Below are 13,349 nucleotides of genomic sequence, written 5' to 3' on the forward strand. Positions count from 1 at the left end.
AGGGAAAGCATATTTGACTTTATTTTATTTTTCCATGGGCTTGCTTCTGCCCCCCATTGGTATTTGTGGGCATTAGATTAAACTCTTTCTGGTCACAGCCATTGTATGTTTGTAATTCCTTGGAGCGTTTCCCCTCAAACATTGCCATCTAGAGTTTATAAAATAACATAAACACTCACTAGCAGGAAAACACACACCATGAGACTGCCTTTCGGAGGCTTTTGTCTGAAATGGAGAAGCATCACAGTGCTTCATACATCAGTGCACTTGGAAAAATATCGTTAAAAAAATTAGGTTTCGGACAGTTCTGAGTGCCCATTTATGCTTCTGGAATGCCTGATGAAAGAGTTGGTTTCTTTGAAGAAACTGACTGCTTTTGTTCTGCCTTTGCAGCTTGGAAGAATTCTTCGAAGCCCATTTATGAAATTTGTGGCACATGCAGCATCCTTCATTATTTTCCTAGGCCTGCTGGTCTTCAATGCTTCAGACAGATTTGAAGGTATAACAACGCTACCGAATGTCACTGTTACTGATTACCCTAAGCAGATCTTTAGGGTGAAGACTACCCAGTTCACCTGGACAGAAATGCTGATCATGGTATGGGTACTTGGTAGGTATATTGCCCCTTCATCTTTTTGTCAACTGTTTTCCTGCACGTATAAATTCTAAAAAAAAAAAAAAAAAAAGGAGAGAAGCCCAAGTCCCAAACCTTTGCTCCAACTGCTGCGCCGTTAAAATAAACCCTTAGGGCAGATGCATTAGAACTGGTGAGAGCATCAGAGCGTCTCTGTGCTGCCCCCTCTTGCAGCATGGGGTGAAATTTTGTTTGCCGACTTGCCCCACTGTCTGGTAATTCTGGCATTTGTAATGGGGGCACAGGTTTGCTGAAGAGAACGCCACGGAAATCATACTTTGGTAAAGTGGTTTTGTTAAGTTGTATCGGGAAGCCTATGCTGCTGTACGTGCCATAAGGTTGGAGGTTCCTACTGCTCGGTGTTAGTGTGCTGGCACGTCAGTGCTTATGTGGCACTGCTGCCTAGGTAGTGTTTGGGGAAGTCACAGTTTCTACCAGTGTCAAGGGGCTAATGAGTCAGTTCCCATTACTCAGGTTTTTTCACAAAACCTGATCAGCTGTCAGCCTGTTTGAAACTCTGTATGGCAAGAAATGCTACCTTCTAGCATTTCATCAAAATCAGGTGCTTTATGTAGCAAAATGTCGGTTAGCCGCATGATAATGTAGTGTTTTCAGCTTTAGAGGCTGCAGAAGAGAAAGGAAGTGTTACTGTGGCTGCTACGCGAAGGAGCCTTGCTCTGCCTTTTTCAATCAGCCTTATCTCCTGGTCTAAGCACTGCTTTATCTTAAATTATGTTAGAGTAGGGAGATGTGTGCTGCCTGTTGGTTGTCACAGCACATACTCGTGGGGAGCAGACTCATTAGTTGACAGAAGGCAAGGACTGAGATTTTGGTGGTCTCTTCGACTCAGTCACTGTGAGACATTTCTTGGGCACTGAGAGACACCCACCCTCAAGCCAATCCACTGCGTGGCTGCTGCACATATGGTTGGGATGGCAGCAGTACCCCTCTGAATATACCCAGCTAGGGAAAAAGGAAAACAAGTTGTGGAGTTGTGGTTTTGGTGTTTGCTTTTTTTTCCCTAAGAAACTTTTTTAAAGTAAGAAAAAAATCTTGATTCCTGACAACTAAGTCTCAAGGTTATGATGAGGCTGTGATCTGGATTAATTCCACATAAATTAATTCCTGAGTAGAATCTTGAGTAAAAACTGGATTATACATAGCCAAATTCCACTTTCTATGCTGAAAAGCCTCTTATACTGCTGGTTCTCCACTTTACAGAGTAATTGTGCCATTCCTATTTGGTCATCTGTGTAGTTGGGTAGTTGTGCTCCTCTGTAAAAATTAAGCCTTCTGATTCATAAGTGTTTTATGAATGTAAATGTTAAGGAAAGGAGAGGAGTTCTTCTTCCACATTTAATATTTTTTCCTTCTTTAGAAGTACAGCATACTGTTACGTTGTAAGGCCATAATACTTTCACTGCAAAATTGTGGCTCTAAGCTACCCAATGTGGAGATGTCTGAGTGTCTGGGCTTTATCCCTGCATATCAATTTATACCTTGCCATTTGATCAACCCTGTTGAAACCAAGAGAGCCTTACTCAAGGTGTACGATGACTCTGTGACACTGCAAATAAGTAAATTTTTGCTCCACTGGTACCACCTGGTTTCATGAAATGGGAGAATGCAGAGAGTTGAAATGAAAAGAGTTTGGCCAACATTGCTATGTTTTTTACATTTCTTGTTGCAGGTATGATGTGGTCAGAATGCAAAGAGCTGTGGCTGGAAGGACCCAGGGAATATATCTTGCAATTATGGAATGTTTTGGATTTTGGGATGCTGTCCATTTTCATTGCCGCTTTCACAGCGAGGCTTCTGTCATTCCTGCAGGCCACAAAAGCACAACAGTATGTGGACAACTACATTGAGGAGAATGACCTCTCTGAGGTCACGCTTCCTCCAGAAATAGAATATTTTACTTATGGTGAGTTTAACTTCTCTGTGACAGATCTGAACATAGAAACACTGGTAGGATGCACTAGCGCTTCAAAGCCTTAAAACAAATATTTGCAAGTGTTTGTGTTCATAGCATTGTCTAACTGTTTCTTCCTCAGTATTTTTGTTTCTATGCTATTTAAGCAATAGCTTTTATGGCATTAATTTGGGAAATAAGTTTGCCGATATATTAAAGCCAAACAATTGGCATGAGGACAAAATCAGTTCAAATGTAGCTGCCCATCATTTTGTTGTAACTGTTGATCCTAGAGCTAAATTTGACCCTCTTGACTTTAAACATTTGCAAGCTATGTTTTATTCTTGGTTTAGTGCACAACAGATAAAATTTTGATGTGAATTTTTTTTGTTTGGTTCAGTTGTTTGATACAGTTATTCATATTCGTAAAGATCTATCAGCATTTCCTGCTGCAGGAAGGATGCTGGCCCAGTAAAGATCTGCTCAAATAGAATAAAAGTACTAAATAGTTATTGCAGTGCAGAAATTGTAATTAAAGGTGTGATGAATCTCTATGTGCAACACCAGCAAAGGCTGTATTTGCTGCTGATGGTATATTTTATCACATGCTTTACGAACTTCAATATATTATAATAGCAGACTTGGTTTTGTTATTTATGTTAATTGCTATATAATCATAGAATCGTCTAGGTTGGAAGGGGCCTTTAAGATCATTGAATCCAACCATCAACCTACCACTGCCAAAGCCACTGCTAAACCGTGTCCCTCAGCACCACGTCTACATGTCTTTTAAAAGTGATAAGGTCAATCTAAATTAGTACATATGTAAATATACATTTAGATACACATGATATTTTGATACGAAACACATTTTAATTCAGTGTTATTTTGCTAAGACCGTGCCTTAATTCACATAATAAACAATTTATGAATCTATACATAACTCAATTGTTTCTGTGCATATTGTGTGTAAAAAACATGATCCTACTTCCATTGAGGTAAACAGCAAAAATCTTCATGTTTTTAGTGTAGGTTATATCCTGAACTTGTAACAAAGGCAAAAGCTTAGTGTAACTAACAAATGAAATTGTTCATCGGCCAACACTGTTGTCTTCCCATCAATAAAACACAAAATATGGATAAATTTCTGGCTTTAGCATAGTGCTTATTAAGATAGCTAATAATACAGTCACGTTTAGAAAAGCAATAAGGAATTATTTATTGTTCTGTAGTTGAGATGAAAATGCAAACTGTAAAAGAAAATGTCACATTTCTTGAAGTATAGTTGTTCTCCTAGCAAAAGGTAATGTAACTTACATTCATCATTTGTGACTTAAAGGAAATAGGAATAGAGTAGGAACTAGACTCTTCAAGTATTTGTCTCAACTAAATTCAGACATGTTCATGGAAAAATCCTATCAAGATTTATTTTTAAACATTGTGATAAATGAGTAACTCCTTATATTACCCCTGTATTTTGTGTCTTCCAGCTAGAGATAAATGGCTCCCATCTGATCCTCAGATAATATCTGAAGGCCTCTATGCAATTGCTGTCGTTCTTAGCTTTTCTCGGATTGCTTATATCCTGCCTGCAAATGAGAGTTTTGGGCCCCTGCAGATTTCACTTGGAAGGACTGTTAAAGACATCTTCAAGTTTATGGTCCTTTTTATTATGGTATTTCTTGCATTTATGATTGGAATGTTCATACTATATTCCTACTACCTTGGAGCTAAACTAAACCCAGCCTTTACAACGTAAGTATGAAGTTATGTTTTTAATTAAAAAGTCAATACGAAACTTTTAGTTTTTACTAAGGTAACAAAGTCTCAATGATATTGTATGCTGTCTCCTAACATTAAAATAAAACTGAAGACAGCTGAAGTTGAGGAGAAATTGGGTATGGAAGGGCTTCCTAATGGAAGGGTTAATCAGAAGTTCTTGAAAGGAGTGCACTGGTTTCCTTCCCATCAGCCCCTGTGTTAGCTGTATTAGGTCAGGGAAGGTCTGGCCCCTGCAGAGTTAGGCTGGAAAATAATTAGATGAGGTTATCTTTATCTCAAAACCTTTCTAAATCCTGGACTGTTGTTTCGCGTGCATCGTTACAACTATATCCTCTGTGATGGATAGATGGAGCACTATAGAGAAGTGGAACATACTGTGAAAAATGTTTTCTTGCATGTTTGTTGTTTCGATCAGCACTCTACAAACCTGCTTCACAGACAGATTACTTCAGATTGTTTGTCACTTCCTGTTAGCACAAGTTAAATATTTATTTGTGTAGTTAGTAATAAAGCCTTTCTCTTTTTTTTTTTTTTTTTTTAATATTTTCCTACAGAGTGGAAGAAAGTTTCAAGACATTATTTTGGTCAATATTTGGCTTGTCTGAAGTAACTTCTGTTGTCCTCAAATATGATCATAAGTTCATAGAGAACATTGGTTATGTTCTTTATGGCATATACAATGTAACAATGGTGGTAGTTCTGCTCAACATGCTGATTGCTATGATCAACAGTTCGTATCAAGAAATTGAGGTGGGCTCTGTTCTTAAGTTGTTCCCTTTTGTTATGTTGAAAACGGGCAGAATTATTAGGAATTATTTGAACAAGCGCATCTCAATATGCAAAAGTACAGTGAAGACATTACCTCAGTAAAGGAGATAAGAAAAAATATGATGTTCCTAAGACTGACTTGATCTTACAAACCAACCAAGCTGCAGAACCTTACTTAGGATATGGATTAAATGTATTTTGATGTGTTCTCTAATGGAAATCTGGTTTTTAGTTCTAATCCTCAAACTTTTCAGCTAAGTTTGCAGGAGTGTTAGACACTTACGCACAGCAGGGCTCGATGGACATACTTTATTACATTGATATGCCTCTGTACGTGCAGTATGATGTAGGTGTTTATCATCAAGATTGTTGTGACAGAGTCACACTTTGAAATGCTTACACTTTTTGTTTGCAATACATGCTTTTTTCCACTGTAGGTAGAATATTAAAACTTGATTCTAGGTTTACTGAGCTTTGACATATGCCTTGAAAACACAGTGGCAGTATTTCTACAAATCTGCCAAATGGCTCAGTTGAACAAATACTTGAATTTCAGACAAAGTTATAGGCTGAATTGCTTATTAGAAGAGAGATTTTTTTATTTGAATTTCATTATGATGACAAACTATCTTCATTTTTAAAGATAATTAATCAGAGTATTTAGCATCCAACTCCAATAAAAAATTCAGAAAATTTAAAGCAGAGAAGATACATGGATTTTGAAAATAAATCCCATGTTGCTGAAATGAAAGTAAAAGTATATTTATAGTGCCAGGTTTCCAGACCATGAGTTCTGATATTATTCAGAGTACTACATTCACATAGATGTGGGCGCATACCTACACTGGCAGGAAAAAAGAGATTATTTAAGACATAATGTACAAATGGATATGTCATTTCCAGTATTTTCAGTGACTTCTGGGAAATGTCAGGGAATTCAGGAGGAGAAAACTAGTTATAATAAACAAACTTTTCACCTTTGGTGTAAACCAAGTACAGCCTTGGAATACTTCAGTAAGAATGTATTAGGACAAAATTAGTTTGTCAGTTTTTAACACGATTTCTTCACGACAACAAAGTTTCTATTTTCTGTACTCCATTATAAATCACGTTTACTTTTTGTGGTTATGTAAAGAGCTGTGAGTACTACCATTTTAAACAATGTCTGCCTTGAAGCTAATAATTCGTGACTTGTGTGAGTACCAAATTCATGTGACCACTTTAATGAGAAAAACAAGACTTTAAAAAAAATGAAACAAGTTCCACTTTAAATAGCAAGGAGTTTATATGTTGGCTTTTACTCAGTGCAAAAATAACACTTGTTTAAACGGTTCACACACTTTAACTACGTATTGTCAATGAGATGTTGCCAGGAAGAGACAACTGAAATGTAGTTAAAATAGACTTGATAAACTGATTGCATTTTGCAGAACTCCTACGAGTCTTACTAGCAAGCAAAGAACATTTCATTTAAAACCAGAGAGGGTCAATATTTGAAAGAAGTTTCATTTGGAAGAAGTTTTGCATGTCATAAAAACCAGGCACGTACCTGTTTTTGTATCTTAACACAGGATGACAGTGATGTAGAGTGGAAGTTCGCTCGTTCTAAACTTTGGTTATCATATTTTGATGATGGAAAAACATTACCTCCACCGTTCAGTCTTGTACCAAGCCCCAAATCTTTTTTCTATTTCATCATGAGGATCATTAACTTTTCTAAGTGCAGGAGGAGACGGCTACAGAAGGACATTGAAATGGGAATGGGCAACTCTAAATCTAGGGTAGGTACTGAAATCTTCTCATTGCAGTGAAGAATTGTGTGTCCATACAAGCATTCTGCTTTAAGTTTTAGGGTATAATCTGTGCTTCTGATGATAGTATGTTAATTAGTCAAGCATTTCTATTCATAGATCTGTATTTCAGACTGCCTAAACATACTGCATAAAACCAAAAAATAGCTATAAATTTTCTTAGGATAACAAGGTCCAATAACTGGAAAAACACAATTAAAACAAAAATAACTGAGTATTCAAAGATGCAGATAATTCCCACAAGCAATGACCTACATATCGACTACAGATGCCTTCAGCCTCTGTTAGAAAGATTTTTAGTTCAGGGTAAAAAAAAAAAGGGGGGGGGGGGGGGGAGGGGATAAGGAAAGAAAACTTTTCCTTACAGTTGAACAGGAAAAGGATAAAGTGTGGCCAGTATAATATTCACTTCCTACTGTCAAAGGCTGTGTTCTCAACAGAAGTCAACAGGAAAAAGGCAGGATTGGTCGTAATAATAATAATAATCTTCAGCACTTCCATGACATTCTAAATTTGGGTATCTAAATGTTCTTTACAAATACTAATGGAATGCAGTGTCACAACACCCTTGTGAGAATTAGATAACAATTTCCCTTGTTTTACTGATGGCAAACTGGGGCACTGACAGGTTAAAAAGCGGCTTTTTCTATAAGTTAGGCTCAAGGCCCTGTGTATTACAAAGACTGAAAGCAATACCTTGAAAATAATATTTATTTGTTTTACTGTAAATTATCAGAAATGCCAAGTCTAGTCATCTTTTCTGAAAGATCCCTCTGGGCTCTAGGACTTCTGAGCTGTCGGTTGTACTGAATCTTCAGTAAAGAAAATATTTTCTCCAGTTTTCTGTAGGCAGTGAAAGCAGGTACATGTTTATAAAAATGTCGATTTAAATCAGTTTAGCTACGTGCACTTTTTTGTAGTATCTGCTCATCTTTTGCTCTCTAGTGCTTCCAGTGCCTGAACTTCATTAGTTCTTTCCAGTCACTGTACAGATGTTTTAAAAAACTAAAAAAAAGAAACCTCGACACCCTGAGATACACTTTTATAACAAAAGATTCAGTAGTTCTTACAAATCATACGGCAGTACTTACTATCATGCTTAGAATGTAAGTCACTAAAGAACTAAAACCCTGTCTGAGTCACTGCTGAGACTGGTCAGGTGGAGCAAGTCTTCTTGAACTGCAAACCAAATTATTTTTCTCTGGGAAAGGCAACCCACAGGCCTCCTCTGTGTCAGGCTGGGCTGGCACGCTATGGATTACACCGTGCAAAGATAAATCCTGTCCCGCTCCCGAATAAAAATGGTGGCTGAGCTGATATCTCTGTGCCCACAAGAAGGCGGGCAACCTGGAGTAGGTAAAAATAGCCCCCTTGTGGCCCAGCTTAAGTGACAGGCTATATGCTGTATAGTTACAAAACCCATGACAGTTACAGAAAGCATCAAACTTGCTATATAGATGCAGGCTGACTTCAGTTAGGTCCCTTACCCCACCAGAGAGGTCAGCTGTAATTGATTCAGTGACTTTTAATTGTCCACATAGAAAATTAATGGCAGATGCAGATTAGGGGATTGAACCTTCTTCATTCATGTTTTTTACTTCACCCTCACCAGTGCACCTGAGAGAAGACTTAGGTCCCTGATTTGGTAGTAACAAACCTTCTGCATTGGTCACAAAACCGTCTTGTCCAAAGTGGGTTTTTTCCCTTCTGTTGCTAGCCCACTGCTACAAAACTCTTACTATTTTGGGATTTGATGGCTTTCTGATCCTCGAAGAACTGAACAGTGACTGTTTTTCTAAATGTATTACTATTCCTGAAAATGGTGCTTTGGAAAAACACTTCCAACTAAAAAGAAATGGTTTTGAGCGTGTATTTGTAGTTAAACGTATGCTTAAGAGTAGATCCACAACAGCGCTTTGTTAAACCCGGTTTAGAGAGTCTCTCCTTGCTCTGGCCACTCATCCCTGCCTCCAAGTCATCATTCATTATTTGCTCAGCTGTGCGAGCATATTTGCTTTGAAGTTGTACTGTGAACAGGATGGCTAAAATTGAGTGTTTAAAAAAACCAAAAAAAAACCCAAAAAACCCCAAAACAACAAACCCAAACCCAACAAGTAAGGCAGGCAATTTCAGGGTTTTTTTAAATAATATTCTGATATAGTGTCTATGGGAAAACGGAGCTGAATTCTAACTGCAAATTCTGTAATGTATTTTAATTTTGTCTTATTTCTTCCTAGTTAAACCTTTTCACTCAGTCGAACTCCAGAGTTTTTGAATCACACAGTTTTAACAGCATTCTCAATCAGCCGACACGCTATCAGGTAAGTACATACACTGGTCACTGTTATGAGTAATAGAACTGTGTGAAGGTACTAGCAGCATTTTGTGTTTCAAGTACATTTTGCCTTCACCAGATAAAGAAAACTTCCTGTAGAAATCAAACTCCAGGATGCTACTGGAAAAAAAGATGGTTACTGTTCAAGCCCCACTATGTGAAGTGTTTAAAAAAACCTAGCCCATACAAAACTTAAATTTTCCTTTAATGTCCTGGTTTGGGAAGTGAGAGAAACAAACAGCTGAAACTTATTTCTGGGCAAGGGATGTGAAAGCGTGGAGCTGACTAGCTTAGCATTACTTTCCCTTCCTTTCTTCTCGTGATCTGAGATGTGACATTCAACATTCCTACAGATGGGAATGCTCCTTCTCTGATAAGAGGAGTCTGTCAGATATTACCTACCTGTATTCTTTCCAGCTCAGAAATAAAAGACTAAGTAGGAGCTCTTGTTCCCCTACTGAAAATGTTGACAATATGTAATCCACCTGTGCAAATTCTGTTAGACAAGCTACATTAGATTAGGTATGGTAACACAGTATGAGTGTTAGTCTGTACAAGGAACCCTTGCAGTTACGGTATAAAAATACAGATTTAATCTTAATGAGTCCTTTAAAGGTCTCATTGCACTGTCATGCTGTAAAATCTCTTTCTTCCTTTCTAAAAGGTGAATGTTTATCTCTTGCTATTACACATCCTTTCGCATGGGAACTGAGTTTAACAAAGAGTAGACCTATTCTGAAGCTACTTAAAGCCTAAATTAGGTGTGTTTAGACTTATTTTTTCCTGTTGTCCTGTTCCCCACAAGAAGTTGTGGTGCTCTGTAAATTTGAGGTAATTGGATGAGAAAGGTGCTTTATTGTAATGATGAATCTCAGCAAGCCACCAGAAAAGCCCATATGAGGCAACTGCTTGATCTGGGGCTGTTCATTCCTTCACTTACACAGATGTGAGAGTGATAGTTAAGAAAAAAATGTGAATAGTGCTTAATTATATATGCTCAGCTGATCATATAACTGGTTTAATCTGGCAGCAAATAATGAAAAGACTGATAAAACGTTATGTTCTGAAAGCACAAGTGGACAAAGAAAATGATGAAGTAAACGAAGGTAAGAAAGAGACTGCTTTTACAATATTCAGAGACATTTTTTATCGCATTGTATTAGGAATCAGTATTACAGTGGTGCATGGAGATTTCAGGTAAAAAGAGGGTTCATTTCTACTTCAAATGCACTGAACTCAGATAGGTAGTAGTGGAAGTATGCCTGTGACAACAAATATGGACAGGTAGGACCAAAGAAGGACAACTGAGAAATATTATGGGCCCAGTTTTACAGGTGGAAAACGAGAGCACAGACATGACACACAGTTACAGAGGAAATTTGTGAGGAAGCCACTAACTGTATTCACACTTCCAGAGTCGTAGTCAGAGCTTCAGGACATCTTTCTCTCCGTTTCATTCAGCTGAACACACAATTTACCACTTTACACAATGAACTACTTGTATTACCTTCCTTCCTAAAGCTGTGCAGAATATTCATCCGTGAAGTTGCACATCATTAAAGAAAGCTGCATAGAGTTAGCTGCATGGTGAGAAAAATGACAACTGTAACCACTGTTTTAGTGTGTGACTGGAGATCTTTTGAGAAACGATAGATCTGAGCTTGGTGGCTGGTGACAGTGTGGAACTTGCCTGGTAGCAGTGAGGGGGGTGTGCTCCAGGCGCACACCCTGTCTCCCCTTTGGGATGAGACTTAGACGAATGCTGTCTTCCTTCCTCCAGCCTTCTAGGAATGAAACGCAGGCCTGCAGGCCAGAAAAGAAACTCTTGAGCTCTGAGCAGGTCCCCAAACAAAATAATAGGGGTGTGTGCAACGTGGGGCGTATTTACTCTGCACTTTAGCTGAAAGATTATCAGGCGATAAGTGACGTCCCTTCCAGGGCTGGCTCTGCTCATGGAAATGTAACGCCCCAGCAATGGTTTTGTTCCCATAGGCTGGAGGTTGTAACCATCATGGTTCAGCCAGTAAGAAACCTCTGTGACTGCCACCAGAAACACATACCTGCTTAGCGTAGGTCTGGGCTAGTTTAGTTGATTTTGGCGCATGGGGAACACTTAGCCAAGCTGCTCTGCCGGCAGCCTGGTGCTCTCCAGCTGGTGCGCAGTGATGAACAGCTTGGGATCAGATCAGCTTTTACTGCTGTGGAAGCATCAGGCACCTATATGCATATATATATATATATATATATGTGCATGATGTGAGGAGCCTCAATGGGACTGCTTGCTCAGCTAAGGCAGCATAGCTTTTATTTTGCTTGTTAGTTACTCTCTGCTTACCTGTAACTCTCTGCAGCGAAAAGCAGGGAGCAGAAAAGAAGATAAGAATTAAATCCCACTCTGCGCCTTCAAAAGGCAGCATTGCGCATTGACTGGTATCCTGACTCTTCCCCGTCCTATCTGGCTATACAGAGCTGAGCTCGTGAGTGACAAAAGCAGAGAACTCCCAAAAGTGTCTTCGCCTCAGTGTGCCCCTCTCCTGAATCCCCATTGCTTTCCTCGTTCCTGCTCTGTGATGAGGGAAATCATCTGCCTAGCAAGGGATGAAAAGACTGCTCTCTCACCAACAGCGCCGGGGGCGTACAAGTCTTTCTGGTTCCCTGACGCCTGGGTGGTATTGGCATATATGTTTTTAGAGAAGCAAGATGGTGCAGAAGAACCACGGTTCATGGCAATCATGGTTCTTGATTTATCACCAATTTTTATAGAGGAAAGTCCACTTTGAGCGAGTCAGCTAACCCCTGAACCTCAGTCTTCAGCTGCATAGCAAAGGTAGCACTCTCTGTTTCACGCCTGTCTCATTGGTACCCAAAGTATAGACCCAGCCTTTGAGGATACAATTCTTGAAGTCTGCTATATTCTAAATAGAAAACTTGTGCATTCTTATGTACTGCAGCTATTTTAAACAGAAGTCTAGGGATCTTTCCCTGTTTTCCATCACTAGAGAATTTAGGTATTCTTTGGTAGTCTTTATTTCATAGGCGACAAATAATTTCCTGTGGTGGCTACTTTGTTAGGAGTTTACACCTCTCACACTTGCTGGAAAAATAGTATCTGAATATTTTAAAAAGCTTTTCCTCTTGAACTGAATATCCTAGAATGGAAGAAACATGCTGTTGCTTGTTCTGAGCTTGGCCTTGACAATTGTTTTCATTTAAATGCATTTTTTGTACTTGTGTCAAATTGTAACGTAATTTAAAATTGGTTGACTTTTTCTAATTCCAAGGATAATGGTAAGGAAGAGGAGAGAGACTCAGAAGCTGTGAGTTTTACTGCCAGCTCTGCCACACTTTTCCTTGTGTGATCTTGGCACATCACTTCAGAAAAAATCTCTTTGCCTTTTTCTCTCTAAAAGGGGGATACTAATATTTACCAGCTGCTCAGCAGTGTTGCTGTGATTAATTCATTAACCTATGTGAAGCGCTTTTTGAATCTTTGGTGTTCTGTATACATGTGAAGCACAATGTTAGAGTTCAGTGGTACCTTTGGTACTATTTAGAGGGGGAGAGACACTCCGTTGCATTGGGAATGAAGAAGAGGTAGAGCCTCCTGCCCCACCCCTGTATCTGCTCTCGGGAACATTTTGAGATAATAATCTGAAATACGCACTGATGTGATTTAACAGAACATTATTGAATCAATGGTAAGCTTTGCTAATGAGTATTTCTTTCAATGATTAATACAGGTGAATTAAAGGAAATCAAACAGGATATCTCCAGTCTTCGCTACGAACTTTTGGAGGATAAGTCCCAAGCAACAGAAGAGTTAGCAATTTTAATACATAAACTCAGTGAGAAACTAAATCCTAATATGTTGAGATGTGAATGATTCAACAAAGGAACCATGGCTTTGACTACAGCACAACTATTTATTGGCAATAATATTTCAGTATCTTATACTTGAAAAACGTATTGTAGATTTTTAGCACTAAATAACTTTATGTACAGCTTCTCTGGAATTTAGTCTTAGGAAATTTTATTAACTCGCCACAAAAAGATCGCTCTCTTCATTTTAATTGTCTAAAAGCAAGAACTATCTTTTTTTTTTTTTGC

The 13,349-nt window shown here is 38.5% G+C and overlaps 1 protein-coding gene across 1 annotated transcript in view; it reads left to right on the top strand.

Moving 5' to 3' along the window:
- TRPC3 (transient receptor potential cation channel, subfamily C, member 3) overlaps positions 1–13,349 on the top strand; it is a 33,555-nt gene extending 20,206 nt beyond the window's left edge. The window contains exons 4-11 of the mRNA XM_009887871.1: positions 394–610; positions 2,325–2,558; positions 4,037–4,301; positions 4,883–5,078; positions 6,668–6,877; positions 9,145–9,228; positions 10,273–10,348; positions 12,983–13,349. Of these exons, the coding sequence (XP_009886173.1) occupies positions 394–610; positions 2,325–2,558; positions 4,037–4,301; positions 4,883–5,078; positions 6,668–6,877; positions 9,145–9,228; positions 10,273–10,348; positions 12,983–13,125 (1,425 nt within the window). The 3' untranslated portion in view covers positions 13,126–13,349. The remainder of the gene's footprint in view (positions 1–393; positions 611–2,324; positions 2,559–4,036; positions 4,302–4,882; positions 5,079–6,667; positions 6,878–9,144; positions 9,229–10,272; positions 10,349–12,982) is intronic.

The sequence above is a fragment of the Charadrius vociferus genome, unplaced genomic scaffold (genome assembly GCF_000708025.1).
Source record: "Charadrius vociferus isolate BGI_N301 unplaced genomic scaffold, ASM70802v2 scaffold806, whole genome shotgun sequence".
NCBI classification, from domain to species: domain Eukaryota; kingdom Metazoa; phylum Chordata; class Aves; order Charadriiformes; family Charadriidae; genus Charadrius; species Charadrius vociferus.